A 23,973-nucleotide genomic window follows, 5' to 3' on the forward strand; every position below is an offset into this window, starting at 1 on the left:
ATGAAGCTGACTTGGTCGTGGTGGATAAGCTTTTTGATGTGCTGCTGGATTTGGTTTGCCAGTATTTTATTGAGGATTTTTCACATCGATGTTCATCAGGGATATTGGCCTGAAATTTTCTTTTTTTGTTGTGTCTCTGCCAGGTTTTGGTATCAGGATGATGATGGCCTCATAAAATGAGTTAGGGAGGAGTCCCTCTTTTTCTGTTCTTTGGAATAGTTTCAGAAGGAATGGTACCAGCTCGTCTTTGTACTTCTGATAGAATTCGACTGTGAATCTGTCTGGTCGTGGGCTTTTTTTGGTTGGTAGGCTATTACTGCCTCAATTTCAGAACTTGTTATCGGTCTATTCAGGGATTTGACTTCTTCCTGGTTTAGTCTTGGGAGGGTGTATGTGTCCAGGAATTTATCCATTTCTTCTAGATTTTCTAGTTTATTTGCATAGAGGTGTTTATAGTATTCCCTGATGGTAGTTTGTATTTCTGTGGGGTCAGTGGTGATATCCCCTTTATCATTTTTTATTGTGTCTGATTCTTCTCTCTTTATTTCTTTATTATTCTGGCTAGTGGTCTGTCTTGTTAATCTTTTAAAAAAACCGGCTCCTGGATATTCATTATTATATCCAGCCAAACTAAAGTGAAGGAGATATAGACACGAAAAACCCTTCAAAGAAAAGGGTTTGAAGGGTTTTTTGTGTCTATCTCCTTCAGTTTAGTTGGGCCGGATATACAATTCTGGGTTGAAAATTCTTTTATTTAAGAATGTTGAATATTGGACCTCACTCTCTTCTGGCTTGTAGGATTTCTGCAGAGAGATCTGCTGTTAGTCTGATGGGCTTCCCTTTGTGGGTAACCCGACCTTTCTTTCTGGCTGCCCTTAACATTTTTTCCTTCATTTCAGCCTTGTTGAATCTGACGATTATGTCTTGGGGTTGCTCTTCTCGAGGAGTATCTTTGTGGTGGTCTCTGTATTTCCTGAATTTGAATTTTGGCCTGTCTTGCTAGGTTGGGGAAGTTCTCCTGGATAATATCCTGAAGAGTGTTTTCCGACTTGGTTCCATTCTCCCCATTACCTTCAGGTACACCAATCAAACGTAGGTCTGGTCTTTTCACATAGTCCCATGTTTCTTGGAGGCTTTGTTCATTCTGTTTCATTCATTTTTCTCTGATCTTGTCTTCACGCTTTATTTCATTAAATTGATTATCAGTCTCTGATATCCTTTCTTCCGTTTGATTTGGCTGTTGATACTTATGTATGCTTCATGAAGTTCTCGTGCTGTGTTTTTCAGCTCCATCAGGTCATTTATGTTTTTCTCTATACTGGTTATTCTAGTTAGCAATTCCTCTAACCTTTTTTCAAGTTCTTAGCTTCCTTGCATTGGGTTAGAACATGCTCCTTTGGCTCGGAGGAGTTTGTTATTACCCACCGTCTGAAGCCTACTTTTGTCAGTTCATCAAATTCATTCTCTGTCCAGTTTTGTCCCCTTGCTGGTGAGGAGTTGTGATCCTTTGGAGGAGAAGAGGCATTCTGGTTTTAGGAATTACCAGCATTTTGTGCGGGTTTTCCTCATCTTCGTAGATTTATCTACCTTTGGTCTTTGATGCTGGTGTCCTTCGGATTGAGTGTTTGTGTGGATGTCCTTTTTGTTGATGTTGATGCAATTTCTTTGTTTGTTAGTTTTACTTCTAACAGTCAGGCTCCTCTGCTGCAGGTCTGCTGGAGTTTGCTGGAGATCCATTCCAGATCCTGTTTACCTGGGTTTCACCAGCGGAGGTTGCAGAACAGCAAAGATTTCTGCCTGTTGCTTCCCTTGGAAGCTTTGTCTTAGAGGGGCACCTGCCAGATGCCACCTGGAGCTCTTCTGTATGAGGTGTCTGTTGACCCCTGCTAGGAAGTGTCTCCCAGTCAGGATACACGGCGGTCAGGGACCCACTTGAGGAGGCAATCTGTCCCTCAGCAGAGCTCAAGCGCTGTGCTGGGAGATACGCTGCTCTCTTCAGAGTTGGCAGACAGGAGCATTTAAGTCTGCTGAGGCTGTGCCCACAACCTGCCCTTCCCCTTAGTGCTCTGTCCCAGGAAGATGGGAGTTTTATCTATAAGCCCCTGACTGGGGCAGCTGCCTTTCTTTCAGAGATGGCCTACCCAGAGCGGAAGAATCTAGAGAGGCAGTCTGGCTGCAGTGGCTTTGCTGAGCCCTGATGGCGGCTTTGTTTACATTGTGAGGGGAAAACCACCTACTACTCAAGCCTCAGTAATGGCAGGCGCCCCTTGCCCCACCAAGCTCGGGCATCCCAGGTTGACGTCAGACTGCTGTGCTGGCAGTGAGCATTTCAAGCCAATGAATCTTAGCTTGCTGGGCTCCGTGGGGGTGGGATCCACTGAGGTAGACCACTTGGCTCCCTGGCTTCAGCCTTTCCAGGAGAGTGAACGCTTCTGTCTTGTTGGCATTCCAGGTGCCATGGGGTATGAAAAAAGACTCCTGCAGCTAGCTCGGTGTCTGCCCAAATGGCTGCCCAGTTTTGTGCTTGAAACGCAGGGCCCTGGTGGTGTAGGCACCCAAAGGAATCTCCTGGTCTGAGGGTTACAGAGACCGTGGAGAGAGCGTAGTATTTGGACCAAAATGCACTGTTTCTCACAGCACAGTCCTTCAGGTCTTCCCTTGACTAGGGGTGGGAGTTTGCCTGACCCCTTGCGCTTCCCGGGTGAAGCAACACCCCTCTTTGCTTTAGTTTGCCCTCCGTGGGCTGCACCCACTGTCTCCCCAGTCCCAGTGAGATGAGCTGGGTACCTGAGTTGGAAGTGCAGAAATCACTTGCCTTCTGCCTTGATCTCACTGGGAACTGCAGACCAGAGCTATTCCTATTCAAGCATTTTTTTTTTTTTTTTTTTTTTTGAGAGGGAGTCTTGCTCTGTTGCTAGGCAGGAGTACAGTGGCATGATCTCGGCTCACTGCAACCTTTGCCTCCCAGGTTCAAGTGATTCCCCTGCCTTAGCCTCCTGAGTAGCTGCGACTACAGGCTCGTGCCACCATGCCTGGCTAGTTTTTTTTTTGTTTTAGTAGAGGCAGGCTTTCACCATGTTGGCCAGGATGATCTCCATCTCCGGATCTCATGATCCACCCACCTCGGCCTCCCAAAGTGCTGCGATTACAGGCGTGAGCCACTGCGCCCAGCCCAGTGTTTTTTAGAATATTTATAGATAAATGTAACCATCACCAAAGTCAATGTTTGAACATGTTCATCATGTCCAAAAAAAACCTCGTACCCTGGAGCTACCACCCTCATCCTGTCATTTTCCATTCCACTTATCCCCCAACCTCCTATCTATAGAGTTTTTTCATTGTGGTAAAATACAGGTAATTTAAAATTTACCATTTTAACTATTTGTAACAAGTCACTAATTTCACAATGGTACACATTTCCCAAAATAGAAATATTAGAACATAACGATTTTGCTATAAACTTTATTCACTTCCCAATTTAAATTTTGGAAAGTGTGTGCTATAGAATAGAAGTAAAGAAAAAAAAAAAAAAAAAAATGTAAGTTAGTGTATTGTCTTAATTTACCAGAAGCAGAATTTTACTTTGTGTAGCCTAGATATCCACATTGGCAGTTGAAAACGAAATAGTTATTAGAAAAACAGCTTTCATAGGAGCTTTACTTCGCTTTGTGAGCTTTGAAAGTTTCCTTCCTTGACCATATGAAAATGACATTTTGTTCTTATGTATAAAGAATTGTAGTTACTGTATTTTAGAAGTTCTCAGGTTTTCCTTGAAGTGGAATTATTTTTATTTCATTATAATCATACTACTTTAGAACACAGTATATTTAAAAGATAATGTTGGTTGGTTGTTAAAATGTATAAAATTTTCATGATTGGGCTTATATTTTATAAAATTTCCAAGGGAAGAATTAGATGTGATTTGAGTATGATGTTAGTCCATTTTTGCATTGCTATAAAGAAATATAATACTTGAGGCCGGGTAATTTACACACAAAAATAAAAGAGAGAGAGATTTAATTGGCTCATGCTTCTGTAAGCTTTTCAGGAAGCATGGTGCTGGCATCTGCTTCTGGGGAGGCCTCAGGAAGTATACAATCATGGTGGAAGGTATTGGGGAGCCAGCATGTCACATGACAAAAGGGAGCAAGAGAGAATGGGAGGTCCCAGACTCTTATAAACAACCAGATCTCACGTGAACTAAGTGAGAACTCACTTATCAATCACCATGGGGATTCATGAGGGGACCACCCCTACCCCATGATTCAGTATCTCCCACTAGGCCCCACCTCTGACATTGGGGATCACATTTCAACATGAAATTTGCAAGGGACACACATCCAAACCGTATCATATGGTTAAGGAAGATTGAAACATTCAATAGCACATTGCCTTTATTATCATTGAGGATGAGGATGTTACTGTTTTCATGTGTCATTAAGTAAACAAAATGATGTGTATCACACGTAGTAGCTCATAGTTCACTGGGAATGCAATTACTTGTTAAGTCTGTTTTCTACAAAGTCATGTGAGACATTGATTTCTCCTTCGCATTGTTAACATCTGGGTGAAAATAAGGTATTTGTTAAATTGGTGTTTCCCATTTTTGCGTTTAAGTGATGGTGGTGTCATTCAAATTATCTTTGCAGTTAAATGAAGAATGAATGACACTAAGCATTGTTTTGTTTATCCATGTCCGTTATTAGTTTTTCTTTGCTTTTGCCAGCAGTGTGACTACTGGCCCTGCCCAGAGGCATTTGCAATCTTCTAATAGTTAAGTTTTAGCATTGAAAGATACTGGTGTTAAGAACAGATGTCTATTGTCTGATTATTGGTAAAATATTAGTGTTTCTTGGTAGAAGCAACACAATTTTTTTTAATGTTAGATTTCTCATTCTGAGAGTCTATACACAATTTTCTATGAATAATAAAACTTTGATAATTATGATAGTCTAATATTTTACTAGTTGTAAAAATGAAACTTCTTTTGCTGTGATGGTTCACAATTGAAATGCCTTTTTTTTTTTTTTTAAAGGCATAGTACTAATTCTTAAGACAGTATTTATCTAATTGTCCAGTCCCAGGATTCGTTGAAATCAGAGACATTTTCTTAGGGGTTCTATAGGAGTTTCCTTTAAAAGGTCTATGTAGGCCGGGCGCGGTGGCTAACACCTGTAATCTCAGCACTTTCGGAGTCCGAGGTGGGCGGATCACCTGAGGTCAGGAGTTTGAGACCAGCCTGGCCAAGGTGGTGAAACCCTGTCTCTACTAAAAATGTAAAAATTAGCTGGATGTGATGGCGAGCACCTGTAATCCCAGCTACTTGGGAAGCCAAGGCAGAAGAATCGCTTGAACCTGGGAGTCTGAGGTTACAGTGAGCTGAGATTGCACCTCTGCACTCCAGCCTGGGAGACAGAGCAAGACTCTATTTCCAAAAAAAAAAAAAAAAAAAAAAAAAGAAGTAAAATAAATAAATAAAAAGATGATGGTGAAGATGCAGAGAAAAGGGCTTATTCCACTCTTGGTGGGAACGTAAACTAGTACAACCTCTATGGAAAACAGTAGGAAAATTTCTCAAAGACCTGAAAATAGAGCTATCATTCAATCCAACAATCCCACTGCTGGGGATACACCCAAAGGAAAAGAAGCCAGTATACCAAAAAGATACGTGCATCCAAATGTTTATTGCAGCACTATTCACAATAGCAAAGATATGGAATCAACCTAAGTGTCCATCAATGGATGACGGGATAAAGAAAATGTGGTATGTATGCCATGGAATACTACTCAGCCATAAAAAGAATGAACTCATGTCTTTTGCAGCAACGTGGATGGAATTAGAGGCCATTATCTTCAGTGGAATAACTCAGAAGCAGAAAGTGAAACAGTGCATGTCCTCATTTACAAATGATAGCTAAATAATCTCAAGTTTAAAAAATTATTTATACTTGCCAGAATAGAAATGTTTTACTTCTTTATTTATTTTTTACACCTAATAGTATTAGCCTGAAGACAGAGTTGATAATAGGGAACATCACAATTTTAGGTAACTGAAGTATGTATCCTGAGCTAATTGGCTATATAGCTTCAAATTTCTGGGTTTGCATTTACATAACATTGGATATTGTACCATTAACTCTAATTCAGAAGTTTTTCTCAGTTTATGTATAGCAGTGTTATTTCAATAAATTGGTGTTCAGTTTTCTTGTAGAACATTTTAGAAATCATTAGCTCCAAGGTTACTGTATATATAATTCCCATGGGGGAAATGACATCTCAGCTTAGGGGACTATTTCCATGTTCCTTTTGCTGCATTTTGCTACTAAAGTCAAGGCATATTTTTCAGGCAGCCATCCCTTTAATTTTATTCATTTATCTGCTGGCTTATTTATTTATTTTAACACCTTACCCTTTGTCTTAGTCCATTTTGTGGTGCTGTAACAGAATATCTGAGACTAGATAATTTATAAAGAACAGAAATTTATTTCTCACACTTCTGGAGGCTAGAAGTCCAAAATCAAGGTATTGACATCTGGTGAGACCTTCTTGCTGTGTCCTCACATGGGGGAGGATGGGAGGGCAAGAGAGGAAGAATGTGGTTTCCTCACATGGCAGAAGAGCAGGATAGAGCGAACCCATTGCAATATGCCCTCTTTATGATGGCATTAATGCGTCATGAGGGTGGAACTATTGTAGCCTAAATGCTTCCCATTAGGCACTATCTCCTAAGACTGTTGCATTGAGGATGAAGCTTCCAACACATGAATTTGGAGGGGACAAAAACATTTCAACCATAGCACCATTTGTCTCCTTTGCTGCTATAGAGGGGAGAGTCCCAATTTCTCATTAGTTTATGCAGCTTTGCTGCTTACTAATGACTTATCAATGACAGTTCAACCTTGTAGTTGTATTTGATGAAGGAAATATGCACATTTCTTTATAGCACTTAGTTTTTTTGCTTTGTTTTTCTACTTTACTGACATGCAGGCAAAGGGGAGTGTTTATTTTAAAGAAGCTTTGAGCATTGGACATGTTTTAAATATATTTCTTTAATATCGATTGGCTTCTAAGAAGTGTTTCTCATCGAAATGGAAACAATAAGGCTATTAGATATTTAAGATAAAATGTAAGTTTTTAAGCTAGTTATTGTATTGATTTACTTTTACTTAGATACATGTAAATTATGTGCCTTCCAGTACTTGCGAGTTGAGAGTTCCTAATTTTTTTTTTTTTTAAACCTTTGGCTGCAGTTCAGATAGCTGTCCTTGTTTCTTACCATGGCAGTGCCCTTGGGTTTGGTATCATCCATTCTGTCGTCTTTGTTCATAGTTGTTTTTACTCATTTTAAAAGTATGTTCCCAGAATTATACTTAATTGCTGGAAACGTTGATTTTTCTTGAGTGACAAACCAATTAAGTGTGTATGACACCAGGCAACAAAGACACTTAAGATTCTGCACTTTTCCTGTCTCTGAAAAAATCCATTATTCATCATCTTACTGTTTTTAAATACTGAGGTAAAATTTTCAATACAATAGGAAAATTGTCTTGGAAATGGAATAAATTGCCTGCCAGTTCAAAGGCTCCATTTCTGGAGTTGAGGTTACAAAACATGATGTTGCTTGTATTCCTTATCTTTCAGAACTTGTTGTGCTGAGTTTCCTGCATTAAACTTGATAAGATTGTGACTTTTACTAAAATAAGACATAACTGTTGAAATAATGAAAAAGACCAAAAGTCTCATTTTGTGTATTATATTACGGTATATTTATGTGGTGTTTTGAATTTTATTCGCATTTTGTATAAATACTCATTTTCTAGTTGACTGTTTTAAAAGAAGCAATCTCATACAGAGAAGAAAAAAATGACATTTTAAGGGAAGCATATTATTAATGTTTTAGGTCTGTTACTTCACAGATCATGTAATTTTTTGCCTAAATTATAATGAAACTTGTATGTTGTAAGGATGTTCTGTGATGCTGTCAATAGTGGTTGGAGTTGTGTATAAAAGATTATCTGGAGACACTTCAGCAAGTAGCATTTGGATTGGTAGAGTAGGGTGTTTAAAAGAGGGGTGAAAAGAAGTGACTACTATTTCTCCTAACACATTTTCTTTCAACAAAGTTCTTCTCCGTGATTATTTTTAGTGACAATATTCTGATTCCATTGTATATTTCACCAGTTATTTATTCATGGATAGTGTGCTTTTGCCGTGTTTCCTTGGGTCTTTTCAACATCACAGCACAGTGGTGGTCACCTTTGTAGAGAAATACTGAACACATTTTAAATTTCCATGGGATAATGAGAAACCCTGGTTAAAGTTTATTTACATTACAGAAATAAAAAGCTTTCAATGCATCTTCAAAAATTGTTCTCCACTTTTACCAGCGATTACGAGTGCCTGTTTATCCAAGACTGTTGGCCATATTGAATGTTAAGAATTCTTTTTTACATTTGGTAAGCAAGACATGGTCTCTTCTTGTTTGAATTTGCATATTTAAAAGTCCTCTGTGAAGGCATAAGAATGATGCAATGGACTTTGGGGATGCAGGGGGAAAGGTTGGGAAGGGGGTGAGGGATAAAAGACTACAAATTGAGTTCATTGTATACTGCTCGGGAGATGGGTGCAGCAGAATCTCACAAATCACTACTAAAGAACTTATGTAACTAAATACCACCTGTTCCCCAAAAGCCTATGGAAATAAAAAATTATAAAAAAATAAAAGTCCTTTGTGAAAACAAAAGTTATCCCAGGTTTAAAACCTTTCAATAGCTTTCCATTGCACTTACAGTTAAACCCCTTCCTGATGCTTGGCCTGCACTGTGTCCCTTGTTCCTACCCATCTCTTCAGCTGCTTCTGGTGTCCTGCTCCCCTTGGCCCGCTGTGCACGTGTCCTGCTGGCTTTGTGTTGTGGCTCTCTACAAGGTCTCTGCACTAGTTGGCCAGTCTTCCTAGGCCTTCAGGGATTGGCTGCTTTACCTCCAGATGTCACTACTTGGGGCCTAGCATCTTGGGTGAGCTAAGGAAGACCTCTCCCTCACTTCCAGTCTTATGAAAAAAATTATTTTTAATTATTCATTGTTATGGATACATAATGGTTATGCACATTTATGAGGTACATATGATGTTTTGATACATGCATACAATGTGTAATGATCGAATTGGGTAATTGGGATATCCGTCACCTCCAGCATTTATCATTTCTTTGTGTTAGGAACTTCCCAATTTTATTCTTTTATTTATTTGAAATACACACTAAATTACTCTTAATTATAGTTGCCCTGTTGTGCCACTGAACACTAGTTCTTATTCCTTGTATCTCACTGTATTTTTATACCCGTTACCCATCCCTTCTTTGTCCCCTACTCTGTACTACCCTTCCCAGCCTCTGATAAGCATCATTTACTCTCTGTCTCCATGAGTCCAACTCTTTTTTGAGCTCCCACATGTGAGTGAGAATGTGTGATATTTATGTTTCTGTACTTGGCTTATTTTACTTAAAATAATGTCCTCTTGTTCCATCAATGTTGATGTAAATGACTGGATCTCATTCTTTTTTACTGTTGAATAGTGCTCCATTGTGTTTATGCACCACATTTTCTTTATCCAGTCATCTGTTGATGGACACTTAGGGTGTTTCCAAATTTTAACTATTGTAAACAGTACTGCAGCAAACATAGGAATGCAGGTATCTCTTTGATAACACTGATTTCCTTTATTTTTGGTATATACCCAGCAGTGGGATTGCTGGATCATATAGTAGCTCAATTTTTAGTTTTTTAGGAAGTTCCAAACTGTTCTTCATAGTGATTGTACTAATTTACATTCCCACCAACAGTGTACAAGGGTTACCTTTTCTTTACATCCTTGCCAGCATTTGTTATTGCTTGTCCTTTGGATATAAGCCGTTTTAACTTGGGTGAGATGATCTCTCTTTGTAACTTTGATTTGCATTTCTCTGATGATCAGCGACGTCAAGCACCTTTTCATATGCCTGTTTGTGATTTGTATGTCTTCTTTTGAGAAATGTCTATTTAGATCTTTTGCCCATTTTTGATTAGATTGTTAGAATTTTCCATATGGAGTTGTTTGAGCTCCTTATAAATTCTGATTATTAATCCCTTGTCAAAGGGGTAGTTGGCAGATATTTTCCCCCATTCTGTGGGTTGTCTCTTCACTTTGTTGATTGTATCCTTTGTTCTGCAGAAACTTTTGAACTTGATGTGATCTCGTTTGTCCATGTTTGCTTTAGTTGCCTGTGCTTGAGGGGTATTGCCAAAGAAGTCTTTGCCCAGACCATTGTCCTGGAGATTTCCCCCAGTATTTTCTTGTAATAGTTTCATAGTTTGAGGTCTTAGATTTAAGCCTTTAATCTGCTTTAATTTGATTTTTGTAGATAGAGATGGGATCTATTTTCATTCTTTGGCGTATGGATATCCAGTTTTCCCAGCACCATTTATTGAAGAGACTGTCTTTTCCCCATTGTATGTTCTTGGCACCTTTGTCAAAAACAAGCTCACCATTAATGTGTGGATTTGTTTCTGGGTTCTCTGTTCTGGTCCATTGGTCTATGTGTCTGTTTTTATGCCAGTAACTTGCTGTTTTGGTTACTGTAGCTCTTCAGTATAATTTGAAGTTAGGTAATGTGATTCCTCCAGTTTTGTTCTTTTTGCTTAGGATAGCTTTAACTATTCTGGGTCTTTTGTAGTTTCATATAAATTTTCAGATTGTTTTTTCTATTTATGTGAAGAATGTCATTGGCATTTTGATAGGGATTGCATTGAATCTGTAGATTGCTTTGGGTAATATGGACATTTTAACAATATTGATTTTTCCAATCGATGTACATGGAATATTTTTTCATTTTTTGGTGTCCTCTTCAATTTCCTTCATCAGTGTTTTATATTTTTCATTATAGAGATCTTTTACTTCTTTGGTGAAGTTAATTCCTAGGTATTTAATTTTATGTGTGGCTATTGTAAATGGGATTACTTTGAAAATTTCTTTTTCACAGTGTTTACTGTTGGCATATAGAAATGCTACTGGTTTTTGTATGATGATTTTGTATCCTGCAGCTACTGAATTGATCAGTTCTAATAGTATTCTTGTGGAGTCTTTAGGTTTTTGCAAATAGAAGTTCGTATCATCAGCAAAGATAATTTGATTATTTCCTTTCCAATTTGGATTCCCCCTCCAATTTGGATTCCCCCTATATGTTTCTCTTGTCTGATAGCTCTAGCTAGGACTTCCAGTACTATGTCAAGTAACAGTGGTGACAGTGGGCTGAGAGTTTTGAAGTCTTCAGTTACTATTGTGGATTTGTCTATTTTTCCTTCCACTTGTGTCAGTTTTGGTTTATGTGTTTTGAAGCTCTGGTGGTAGGTGCATACGTATTTGGGACTTTTAGATCTTAGTGGTGATTTGATCCTTTTATTATTTCATTATGTTCCTCTTTATGCCAGGCAGTTCTTTTTTTGATGTGTTTGTCTTATATTAATATAGCTACTTAGCTTTCTTTTGACTAGTGTTTCCATTATATGGAACAACACAGTCATGTGTTGCTGAAGGATGGGGATGTGATGTTCTGAGAAATGTTAAATACCATTAATACTTAAAATACTTCCCCTAGATACTGAGTTTTGTACTCCAGAAATATGTTTGGCAATTTCATTGTTGTGCAGCCATTCTAGAGTGTACTCACACAGACCAAGATGATAGAGCCTACTACGCATCTAGCCTGTAATGGTAGAGCCTGTTGCTCCTAGGCTGCAAACCTGTGCAGCGTGTTACTCTCCTGAATACGGCAGGCAGATGTGACACAATCGTGCATCTGTGTATCTAAGCATACTGAACATAGTAAAATGCACTATAAAACATAAACAATCATACACCTGTACAGGACACTTAGCATGTAAATTAATCTTTAGCTTACTTCAACTTTTTTACTTTATAATTTTTTTAATTTTTAAAAACTTACTGGCTTTTTTGTAATAACACTTAGTTTAAAACATGAAGAGATATTGTTGCACAAAAATATTTTCTTTTTTAATATTCTTGTTCTATATGCTTTTTTCTTTTTTTTTTTAAATTTATGTTTACTTAAACTTTTTTTTTTTTTAAATGTTAAAACTAAGACAAAAGCACACATATTAGCCTAGGCCTACATAGGGTCAGGATCATCTAATCACTATCTTTCACCTCCGCATTTTGCCACACTGGAAGGCAATAACACACGGAGCTGTCATCTCCTGTGATAACAATGTCTTCTGCTGGAATACCTCCTGAAGGACCTGCCTGAGGCAGTTTTACAGTTAGCTTTAAAAAAAAAATAAATAGAAAAGGTACGATCTAAAATAATAATAGTATAGTATAGTAAATACATAAACCAATAGCATAGTCATTAGTTATGATTGTCAGGTATTAGATACTGTACATAGGTGTATATGCTAGACTTTTATATGAATGACTGGTAGCCCAATAGATTTGGTTTACACCAGCATCACCACAAAGAGGTGAGTAATGCGTTGTACTATGAATGTTATTATGGCTGTGATGTCACTAGGTGTTAGGAATTTTTAGCTTCCTTAGTGGGACCACTGTTTTATATGCAATCCATTGTTGACTGGTATGTCATTATGCAGTGATTAACTGTTTATTTTTCCATTTTTTTTTACTTTTAATCTTTTAATATTAAATACCATTATATTTAAAGTACTTCCTTTAGATAGTGATTTTTATACTCCAGGGGATGTTTGGCAATGTCTGGAAACATCTTTGATTGCCACAACAAGGGGTGAGTGTGGGGCTGCTACTAGCATCTAGTGCATAGAGGCTGGGGATGCTGTGGAATAAATATGTGCATAGGACAGCTTCACCCCAATAGAGTTCTGTGGCCCAAAATGTTAATGTGCCTCTGCTGGGAAATCCCACTCCAGGACTTATGATAATGTGGCTAACTTTTCGCTGTCTACTTAAGGTTAGTATTTTACCACCTCATATAAACTAGAGAGTCACCGACTCTTCCGTGTTAGGCTTCTTATATGTATTCGGATCTGTTTGTGTTAAAAACTTACCCTGACAATTTAATACGTTTTATTTTTAATAGTCATACATATTTTAAAGAACTTTCTGTTGCTCTTCCTTCATTCTAGAAGTTCCGTGTTTCCTTCTGGTATCATTTTCTCCATCGTGAGTCTTTCTTTAGCATTCTTTCAGGGCAGATCTGTTGACAGCAAATTCTCTTAGTTTTCTTTCATCTGAGAATATCTTTGTTTTTCCTTCATTCCTGAAGGACATTGTTGCTGGATATAGATTTCTGGGTTCACAGTTCTTTTAGCACTTCAAACATCAAGTTCCACTGTGCTTTGGCCTCCATTTTTCTCCATGAGAAATTTACAGGCATTTGAATTGATGTTCCTCTATATGTAATGAGTTGTGTTTCTCTGGCTGCTTTCAAGATTTTTTCCTTCATCTTTGCTTCTAGTAGTTTGATTATGATGTATCTTTATGTAGTATCTTTGCACGCTGTTTTTAGTTTACTGTCTTTTTTAATTAGTAGATTTCTTTCAACAGATTTGGGAAGTGTTTATCCATTTTTTCTTCACATATTTTCTGCCTCAGTTTTCTGGTATTCTAATGACATGCATGCATGTTAGACCTTTTCATATATAAAGAAATATAGATAAACAATGTGTATACGTGGGTGCATGTGCACACACCACCTCCCCCATCTGCTTAGAATCTCTGTCTTCCCTAGGATACTTGTAGAGTATTTAAAAAAAAAAAGAAAAAAAGAACTTCTGTTTTTCTGTTCACTTCAAGACTGTTCAGCTTTATCTCATGGAGCATGGATATAATGGCTGCTTTAAAACTCCAGTATGTTTTTCATACTGCAAGTAGCGTTTGTTGGTTGTTCTTTCTCTTGACTATTGGCCATATTTCCCTATTACTTTGTATGTTGAGTAAGTTTGGCTTGTATCCTGGACATTCTGAATATTGTGTTGTGGGACTCTGAGTCTCATAATCCTTTGAAGAATGTTTTGTTTTAGCAGTGCATTGACCTGGGTAGGTTTTGACCCCCAGTTCTGTTTCACCACCAGTGGGTGGTGGTTGCCATGTCAGTTCAGCTGCAAAGCCTTGACCAGGCCACCAGCTGCCCACTAGTGCTTGTCGGGCCTGTTGTATAGGACCTGAGTAGTTCCCAGAGCTTGTCCTGTGCTTATTTGGGTTTGGGCACATTTTTGCAGCTCGGGGGTGAGCCTGGGACTTCTGTTGATTCATATACAGAATTAGGGCATCCCTTGTCCAGCTTTCTCCACTCTCTGGTTTATCCCACGTCTCCAATTTCCAGGGTTGTTTTTTCTCAGCTTTATGCTTTCTGAAAGTCTGGGTTTTCTCTCAGAGTTTTAGACCTTCGTGTTGTTGTGAAAGTCTACCTGACTGGGGCAGTTCTCAGGGAAAAGTTGTGTGAGAAAAGAGAGAATTACCAGGGACGTCCACATCCTGTTTGGACTCCAGGAGCCCGTCTTCCTGTTTCCCTTGCTCTCGTAGAGGGGACTACTGGGTAGCCCTGGGAGGGCTAGGAGAGAGAAAACGGAAAACAGAAAAAACATTCTGCTTTGCAAGAGCCCCCTTTGCTGGGGCTGTGGCTAGAAAGGACGGGCTTCTTCTGGAGTCTGCACTCTGCATATTACGTGCAGTGCAGTTAGAGTCTTCACTTTGGCAGGAACTCTGCACTGGACTTCAGAGCCTGTTTTAGACGCCTGGAGCTAAGCTGCCCTTGTCTGGAAACTGTGCACGTCAGGCCCATCAGTTGGAGGTCTGAAAAGAGGAAGAATTACTAGGAAGAAAATACGCCAGGTCATGGTCAGAAATAGGATTCCATCGTACATGACACGTACACTCGGCCACTCATGCGCTTACCCTCACATCATCCGTGCCTTTTGGCCTCTGGGTACTTACAACGTGCTCTTTCTCTTTGAGTTTTCTAGGCAGTGAGGACTGCATGACTGGGTTCCTGAGACTCACTGTATTCTCTTGAAAAAGGAAAAGTCTTCCACAATACTGACCTCTCTCTAAATTGCACTTTAGCAGAATGTACTAGAATTGCCTGCTTATGTGTTTGATTCCTATTTTTCGTTTCTGAAGAACTCTTAATTTCCACTTATTGCTCCTTTACTTCCCCTCACCAACAAGCCTTCCAAGAGGTGCATCCTTCTTCCCATGTGGACTTCTGCCCCTGACATTGATGCCTTACTAACCAAGCTCTGTGCCCCTCCTGTAGGTCCCCCAGTAACCAGTGCTGTGATCACAGACCTTTTGCTCTCAGGGTAGATTCTGTCTGGGTATAATTTTTATCCATGGTCTGCCATTGCTAGGGCCCTCGGCCCTGTTTTCCCCCTAAGCTGCCTGGCTGTGACCCAGACTGGACTCTGGACCTGGCTTTGTTGATTTGGAATACTTACTTTTTTCCTTATGTGTCAGTTAAGGATGGTACTATCTCTGTCCCTTATTTATGTTTTAGTAGTGGGTTTTGGTTAGTTTTAGCTGTTTTCTATATGGAATTTAGAGACTGTGAAAAAAGATTTCAATATAAGTGACTGCATGTATCCCAGAGAGGAACCCACAAGTCTGCTTTCGTATTTTTCACATTGTGACAATGCCTCCACAAATACTTGATGCAGAATTCAGTAAGGTAGCACTTGTTGAATCACCATTATCGTTTCTGACAAATTGTTCTCAAAAAGGTAAGTTTTTATTTTTTAAAGATAGATTATGTTTGTGATTGAGGAAGGATAAAAGGAACAGTTTTGATGATAGGCTGCCTGTTTCTTGGAATCAAGAAGATTGTTGAGCTTTAAAAGATATGCTGGTTGTTGAGATTTTTTCATTGAATAGCATGTTTTAGTGAAGAGCATAACAGAATAAATGGGACATAGCATCATTCCCCAAAGATTATCAAGACTGTCAGCAAACCAAAGGATGATGTTGTTACTTTTCAGATACAGACAGCTACATATTGTTGAAAGTCACTTCTAGAATGTTGGCTGATGATGTAAAGTTGTGTAACATAGAGTGTTTAGATGTTGCTTGGAGTGAACATTCTTTGCTATAGTCATGTTTCAGAAGATTGGTGTTTTCTGACTGGATCAAATGCAGCGAGGAGCTGTTGAGCAGCATCGGTTGTGCTGTCAGGCTGGCCATCCGCAGCACAGATGCCTCCAGGATTACGCTCACAGCACAGTTAACAGAGACTTCTTCAGCTAGCACAGGCCTCGTTGGGCAGCTTTTTTACCTTAGCTAACATTCCTTTGCAAAAGAAGGCAGCCTCTGCAGTCTTATTTATAATGCTTTACCTCAGCTGAAGACAGCCTAATTTGAGGAAATACTGTCCCTAACTGAAACACACTGTAAAAGCCTGCTTGGCCTGTCTCAGCACTCTGTTTTCACTCCAACTAGGTACCAGCTGGAGGATGAGTCTGCGCATTTGGATGAAATGCCACTAATGATGTCTGAAGAAGGCTTTGAGAATGAGGAAAGTGATTACCATACCTTACCACGGGCCAGGATAATGCAAAGGAAAAGAGGACTGGAGTGGTTTGTCTGTGATGGCTGGAAGTTCCTCTGTACCAGGTTTGTTATCCGTTGCTACCTAATTTCCTTATACGCTAAGCTTACTTATAAGCTTAGCTTCTAATATACTTATTAGCTATATTAATATAAAAACTCAAGGAGATATTTCTTAAATGATATCATGCAGATTATTAGTACATTAATCAAAGCCAAACAGTGCTAATATGAAAAGAAAGGAGAGCCAAATTAATTATCTTATGAGAAGTTTTAATGGTTAAAACCCGGAGGCCTGGTGTGGTGGCTCATGCCTGTAATCCCAGCACTTCGGGAGGCTAAGGCGGGCAGATCACTTTGAGCTCAGGAGTTCGAGACCAGCCTGGACAACATGACGAAACCCTATTTCTACTAAAAATACAAAAATTAGCTGGGCGAGATGGTGAGTGCCTGTAATCCCATCTACTAGACCTGGCTCGGTCTCCCTTAGTGTTGGGATTATAGGTGTGAGCCACCGTACCCGGGCCCAAATATTTTCTAATTTCCATTGTCATTTCTACTCTAAATCCATGTTTAATTTAGAACTATGTTGCTTAATTTCCAAAGTTAGAGATTTTTTCTAGTTAACTTTTTATAATTATTATCATTTTAAATAGAGACCAGGTCTTGCTCTGTTGCCCGGGCTGGTCTTGGACTCCTGAGCTCAAGTGGTCCACCTCAGCCCCCCAAAGTGCCAGGGTTACAGGCATGAGTCACCATGCCTGATCTGTTTTTTGCAGTTATCTTTTTGTAATTGATTTGTATCTGAATATCATGAGGCCGTTTACTTATAATTTAAAAAAGACGGGCCAGATACAGTGGCTTACGCCTATAATCCCAGCACTTTGGGAGGCTGAGGCAGGCGGATCACGAGGTCCAGAGATTGAGACCATCCTGACCAACATAGTGAAACCCTATCTCTACTAAAAGTACAAAACTTAGCTGGGCATGATGGCGCGCGCCTGTAATCCCAGCTACTCGGGAGGCTGAGGCACAGGAGAATCGCTTGAACCCAGGAGGCGGAGGTTGCAGTGAGCCGAGATCATGCCACTGCACTCCAGCCTGGCAACAGAGCGAGACTTTGTCTCAAAAAATAAAATAAAATAAAATAAAAATTACAGTCTTTGTAATGTGTTGAGACTTGCTTTATGGTTCATCATATAGACAACTTGTAGCAAATTTTCTTTGTGTATTTGAAAATAATTTGTACTTTTCAGTTAAGTGCACTGCTCTGTATGTCAGTGAAGTCATAGTTGTTGGTTGTCTGGTTCAAATCTGTTGCTGTTCATGGTTTGCTTGTTTGTCAGTTACTGAGAGACTTCATGAGTTTCTAAACATCATTGTGGATATGTCTATTGGTTAATTTTGGAGCGTGTTATTAGATGATGCACATTTAGGATTATTAACCTATTCAATTGACCTTTTATTGTCTTTAAATGCCCTCTTTTATCTTTAAAAATGCTTTGTGAAGACTTGTCTAATTTCAATAAAACTGTACCAGCTTTCTTTGATTAATGTTTGCATGGTATATATTGTCATTCTTTTACTTTAAAAAGTAATTTTTTTTAAAATTTTGAATTTGGAAATAATTAGAGAGTTACAGGAATTGCAAAAATAGTATAGACGGGTCCTGTATTAGTTCATTTTCACACTGCTAATAAAGACATACCCGAGACTGGGCAATTTACAAAAGAAAGAGGTTCTGTTGGACTCACAGTTCCACATGGCTGGGGAGGCCTCACAATCATGGCGGAAGACAAGGAGGAACAAGTCACATCTTATGTGGATGGCAGCAGGCAAAGAGAGCTTGTGTAGAAAAACCCGTTTTTAAAATCATCAGATCTCGTGAGACTCATTCACTATTACGAGAACAGCCCAGGAAAGACCCTTCCCTATACCTCAATCACCTCCCACCGGGTTCCTCCCACAACACATGGGAATTGTGGGAGTTAACTTCCAGATGAGATTTGGATGGGGACACAGCCAAACCGTATCAGGTTTCTTGTATTTTTCACCCAGTTTATCCCAGTGGTTACATCTTATGTAACTATAATATGAAACCAGGACACTTACCTTGGCACAGTGTGTGTGTGTGTGTGTGTGTGTGTGCGGTTCTTTGTGATTTCATCAGGTGTTGATCTGTGTAATCACCACTGCAGCCAAGATGCAGAACCATTCCAGCCCCACAGGGAGCTTCCTGTGCCACAGCCACTCCCGTCCCTCTGACCCCTGGCCTTGGAAACCTCTCATCGATTCTCCATCTCGTTTTAATATCAAGAATGTTATATAACTGAAATTACTCAATATGTGATACTTAAAAATTTTTCTATTTTTTTCCGTATTGTAGTGATATCTGTATCATGTGATTTGTTTTTTGAGGTTGGCCTATTTCATTCAACATAATGCTGTGAGAGCCATCCAAGCTGTTGTGTAGGTTGTTTCAAGTTTTTGGATATTAGAAATAAGGCTGCCATGAGCAATTGTGTATGTTTGTGTGTGTGTGGGCATAAGTTTTCATTTCTCTGGAATAAACGTCCAGAAACTTCACTGCTGGGTTGTATGGTAGGGGTAGGTGTATATTTAGCTTTTTTTTTTTTTTGAAACAGAGTCTTGCTCTGTCGCCCAGGCTGGAGTGCAGTGGCGCAATCTCGGCTCACTGCAAGCTCTGCCTCCTGGGTTCACGCCATTCTCCTGCCTCAGCCTCCTGAGTGCCTGAGACTACAGGCGCCCACCACCACACCTGGCTAATTTTTTGTATTTTTAGTAGAGACGGGGTTTCACCGTGTTAACCAGGATGGTTTCGATCTCCTGACCTTGTGGTCCGCCCGTCTTGGCCTCCCAAAGTGTTGGGAATGCAGGCGTGAGCTACTGGGCCCGGCTGTATATTTAGCTTTTTAAGAAACTGTCAAACTATTTCCCAGAGTGGCTATACCAGTTTACATTTGCGCTAGCAGTATTTGAGAGATCCAGTTTATTTTCGTCTGTGCCAACATTGGGTGTTGTCACTGTTTTTGATTATAGCTGTTCTAGTAGATGTGGAGTGATGGTTGATTGTGTTTTTCATTTCCGTTTTCCTAATGCTAGTGAGGTTGGACATCTTTTTGCCATTTGTGTACTCTGTTAAGTAAATGTTTTTCCATCTTTAATTTCTAGTTGTGTTGTTTGATTATTTTTTTTCTTGTTGAATTTGGAGAGTTCTTTACATGTTCTAACTATGGGTCCTCTGTCAGATATGTAGTTGGACATACTTTCTTTTTTTTTTAAGACAGAGTCTCGCTCTATTGCCCAGGCTGGAGTGAAGTGGCTGTATCTTGGCTCACTGCAGCTTCCGCCTCTTGGGTCCATTCTCCTGCCTCAGCCTCTCGAGTAGCTGGGACTACAGGTGCCCACCACCGTGCCTGGCTGAGTTTTTTGTGTGTGTATTTTACTAGAGACAGGGTTTCGCCATGTTGCCAGTCTGTATCTTGTCTTTCCATCCGTTGAGATTCAGAGAGACTTCAGTGGATCCAGTGTTTTTAATTTTGGTGAGGTCTGATTTATTGCTTTTGTTACTTTTGTGAGTTGTGCTTTTGGTATCACATCTAAGAATTTCACAAACCTCCTTGTTGAAGACTTTCTTGTATGCGTATTATAGCTTTATGTTTGAATATTTAAAAAAATTTTTTTTGGTAAGGTGAGAGATTTAGGTTGAAGTTCATTTTTTAGCCAGTGTGTATCCAGATGTTCTAATACCACTTGATTGTACATGAGCGGGGCTCTCTGTAACCTTGGTTCTGTTCTCTTCTCCATCTCGTCAGTGTGTCAGTTCCTGCCAGTACCACACAGTGTGCTGTACTGTGGCTTTATGGAAAGTCTTAACGTGGGTAGGCTGATTCTTCTTCTTCTTCTTTTTCAGAAATCTTTAAGTTATTCTAGTTCCTTTGCCTTCCCATATAAATTTTAGAATAATCTTGTTCATATCTACAAAATCCTTACTAGGGTTTTGTTAGGACTTGTGTTGAACCTATATATTATATTAGTTTGGGGGGGAATTGACATGTTTCCTATGTTGAGTCTTCTAGATCATGAACATAGTACCTTTTGCTCCATTTTATTTGGAGATAATTTGATCTCTTTCACCAGCATTTTGTAGTTTTCAGCATGCAAGATTTACTCCTAAGTATTGAATTTTTTTGTAGTGATTGTAAATGGTTTGGTATTTTAAATTTTTGATTCCACATTTTCATTGCTAGTGTATAGAAATACAATTGATTTTGTATGTTTGATCCTTTATCCTATAACCTTGCTGAACTCACTGGTGGTAAGAGTGGTTTTGTAGATTCCTTGTAATCTATAAAGACAGCCATGCCATCTGCAAATAGCAGTGGTATTGCTTCTTCCTTTATGGTCTGTGTGCCTCGCCTTGTGGAGCTGGCTAGAACGTACAGCATTGTGCAGTGGCGGCGAGAAGGGGCACCACCACCTTGTTCTTTCCCAGGCAGGAGCTGACGGTATTGCGGCATTGAACAGATAGGGACTGTAGGTTTTTAAAGGTACTGCTTAACTAAACCAGATAACTATTTGTAGTTTTTTTTTTTTTTTTTTTTTTTTTTAAAGAAATCTATCTTATATTAAGAAACAGAACAAAGCATTGGCAGGAGAAGTGGTCTAATACATAGTTTTGTCAGACCCAGAAGCAGGCTTTGGAGATGTAAGTTGCAGAGTCCTTATCATTGTGGTGATAGTGGAAGCCACACAGAAGGATGATGTTCTTGAAAAGGTTGGGAGACATGTGGTATAGCTCTGTGAAGAATAAGGAGGTGACACCTTTGGAAAGAGGATGTATTGGAAAGGAAGAATAATATCCATCCTTTTTGGCAGGAGGAAAACTAGGGGAGGAAGAATGAAATAGTGGTGGTGACTATGACTTTTATCCTCAATTGGTAACATCAGGTCAATTGAGTAAGGATGTGATTAGGATTCAGACGAGGGCTAAAAAAAAATGGGAAAATTTGGTCATGCTTTGGTAGAGAATATCAGTAATCAGCAAAAGAAAATCAATAATAATTTGTCTTGAACTAGGCATAAGTTTACGGTGACGTATCCATCAGGGAAGAGCCGGGGTGATGACAGAGCTGAGGAAGTGTGGTGTGGGGAGTTGTGGTGAGGTAGGCCACCATGACGATGGGAATTGATGAGTTTGTAGGGGCCGAGGGGTTGACTGCTACCAATTTACTGGCTGTGGGAGTGGCTCAGAAGCAAGTGTTCTGAATTTGTGTGGGGAAAGGCTAAGTGCTTTTCTTCTGTGGTCCATATGTTCCCTTCTTAAAGAAGGTGGGTGTTCTCACCACTGTTTACAGCCAAGAACCGGAAGAGTCCCTTTTGTGACAGGTAAGGGCCAGCCCAGAAATTGAACCAGGTCCCAACCTGGTGACCTAAAGCCCTTCCTTTTTGCTTTCTGAACTGGAAAGTTTGCTAGGACATGGAGTTGTGGCCCGAATAAGATCCTGATTTGCCGTCTTTGAAGTAGAATAGCTCTGTGGTAAATGCCTGGTCTCCCCATCCTAGAGGGACATCACCGTGGAGATCATTGGGTTGAGAAGGTTGAGAATCTGTGTCCAGGCTGTTAGGTGGTTTTTAGTGTGTGTGGAAAATCACTGGGTACTGGGGGAGACTGCAGGACGTTCATAGAGGAAGTGGGAACTGGGCACCGATGGGTGCAGTGCTGGGGACATGGGCAGTGCAGTGTTCATGGTGGGGACTCTTAACAGACCCTGTATGTTTTGGAAATGGTACTTATTTGGCCGTATTAGTAACGGTACCATACCAGTACTGTACTAGTCAGGTAGTTAACAAGAATTGTGAACTTCAGAATGTTCTCAGTCTCATCATAGTGTTAAATGCATTATTGAATTTTTCTGGTTTTTCACATGATTTTGTTTTTACTAAATGGAACATAACAGCCAAATTTTAGGTTTTACTTGTAATATACTCCTTTTCTTAAGGAAAATATTAAGAATATACTTGAAAATGTAGATGGTAGCAGCAAAACACCCGTGTTTGGGGAGTTAAAACAGCTTAGTAAAATATCTTAGATTTGTCTATAAAGTCTTTATCTTTTTTTTTTTTTCTTTTTGAGACAGGATCTCGCTCTCTTGCCCGGGCTGGAGTGCAGTGGTGCCATTATGGCTTACAGCAGCCTTGACCTCCAGGGCTCAAGCAGTTCTTTCAGCACAGCCTCCCGAGTAGCTGGGACTATAGTCATGTGCCACCACACCTGGATACTTTATTTTTATAGAGGCAGGGTCTTTCTGTGTTGCCCAGGCTGAAAGTCTTTATCTTAATAAATTGGGATCATGTGGAAAAAGCTAGCTGAGCCATCTTGACAACCTGTAATCAGTCTATGTGGCACTAAGGAATGTCCTACTGCCGTATGGGATGAGAAGCATCCTGAGGTATTGTCATGCTCTTCTTGTTCAAAAGATATCTGCTACAATGAGAAATTGTTATGGAAATTAAACCCTGCACCATAGAGAACCAAATTATACATTTAGCAAGTAGATTAGTCTTGTTTATTTATTTCTTATCAATTTTCAGTTGTGAATGTTTGCTACTTTTTAATTTCCCAAATAACCAGGCATTATAAAATTCACTGTTACTAACATTATTATTTGGTGGCTCAAAGAATAGAAGATTTATACAGTTAGTTTAACTGCAGGAGGAAAATGTTTGGAATATTGCAATACAGGTAGATTGTAACTCATATTGATGAGTTGTGAATATTTCAGTGTATTTCTATTTGTGGATCCTGTAAGTAGTAAGGATCATTTAAAAATTATGATTAAAAGACTGAGCGAGTAGGCTTTAATTTCTTCATGGCTTGAGACCTGCTTTCTCATTTTATTTGACAAAACCCCAACTTGGACACTTGGAAAATTGTTCTGGTTTCTGTCTTTCACAACTTGGAATCTTTTTCCTGCGGGTGAATACACCTTTCTGTAAGGTGTTGTGAGGCACATTGATAGTTCTCTGGTCTGGGTTAATGTCTTTCTCACGAGATTTACATTTCACCTGTTATCAAAAATCGCTTTGTCCTTAGGAAAGTGGAGCCAGTGAATGGCATTTCCATAAGAAGGGAGGGGAGGTGTCAAATGCTGGGATCATTCCTAGTTCTAACGTCCTCAACTAATTGGCAGACGTTGGGGGCACAGAAGCATGTCATCTTTTAAGAAGACATTAGCATTGTGTTGCTTTTAAATTGGTGACCGTAGGTATCTGTTGGGTATAATAATTGTCTAATTTTTGGGGGGTGGAGAGAAAGGAGGCAAAAACTATGGGAATTATTTAATTATGACTAGTTAAAATTTTAGAAGATAGGCTCTTGATAT

General features: G+C 39.4%; 1 protein-coding gene across 1 annotated transcript in view; it reads left to right on the top strand.

The window, feature by feature from the left end:
* ATP9B (ATPase phospholipid transporting 9B) overlaps nt 1–23,973 on the top strand; it is a 306,136-nt gene that overhangs the window by 9,996 nt on the left and 272,167 nt on the right. Inside the window, 1 exon segment of the mRNA XM_017866120.1 lies at nt 16,460–16,633. Within this exon segment, the coding sequence (XP_017721609.1) occupies nt 16,460–16,633 (174 nt within the window).

The sequence above is a fragment of the Rhinopithecus bieti genome, unplaced genomic scaffold (genome assembly GCF_001698545.2).
Source record: "Rhinopithecus bieti isolate Rb0 unplaced genomic scaffold, ASM169854v2 scaffold_84002, whole genome shotgun sequence".
Lineage (NCBI taxonomy): Eukaryota > Metazoa > Chordata > Mammalia > Primates > Cercopithecidae > Rhinopithecus > Rhinopithecus bieti.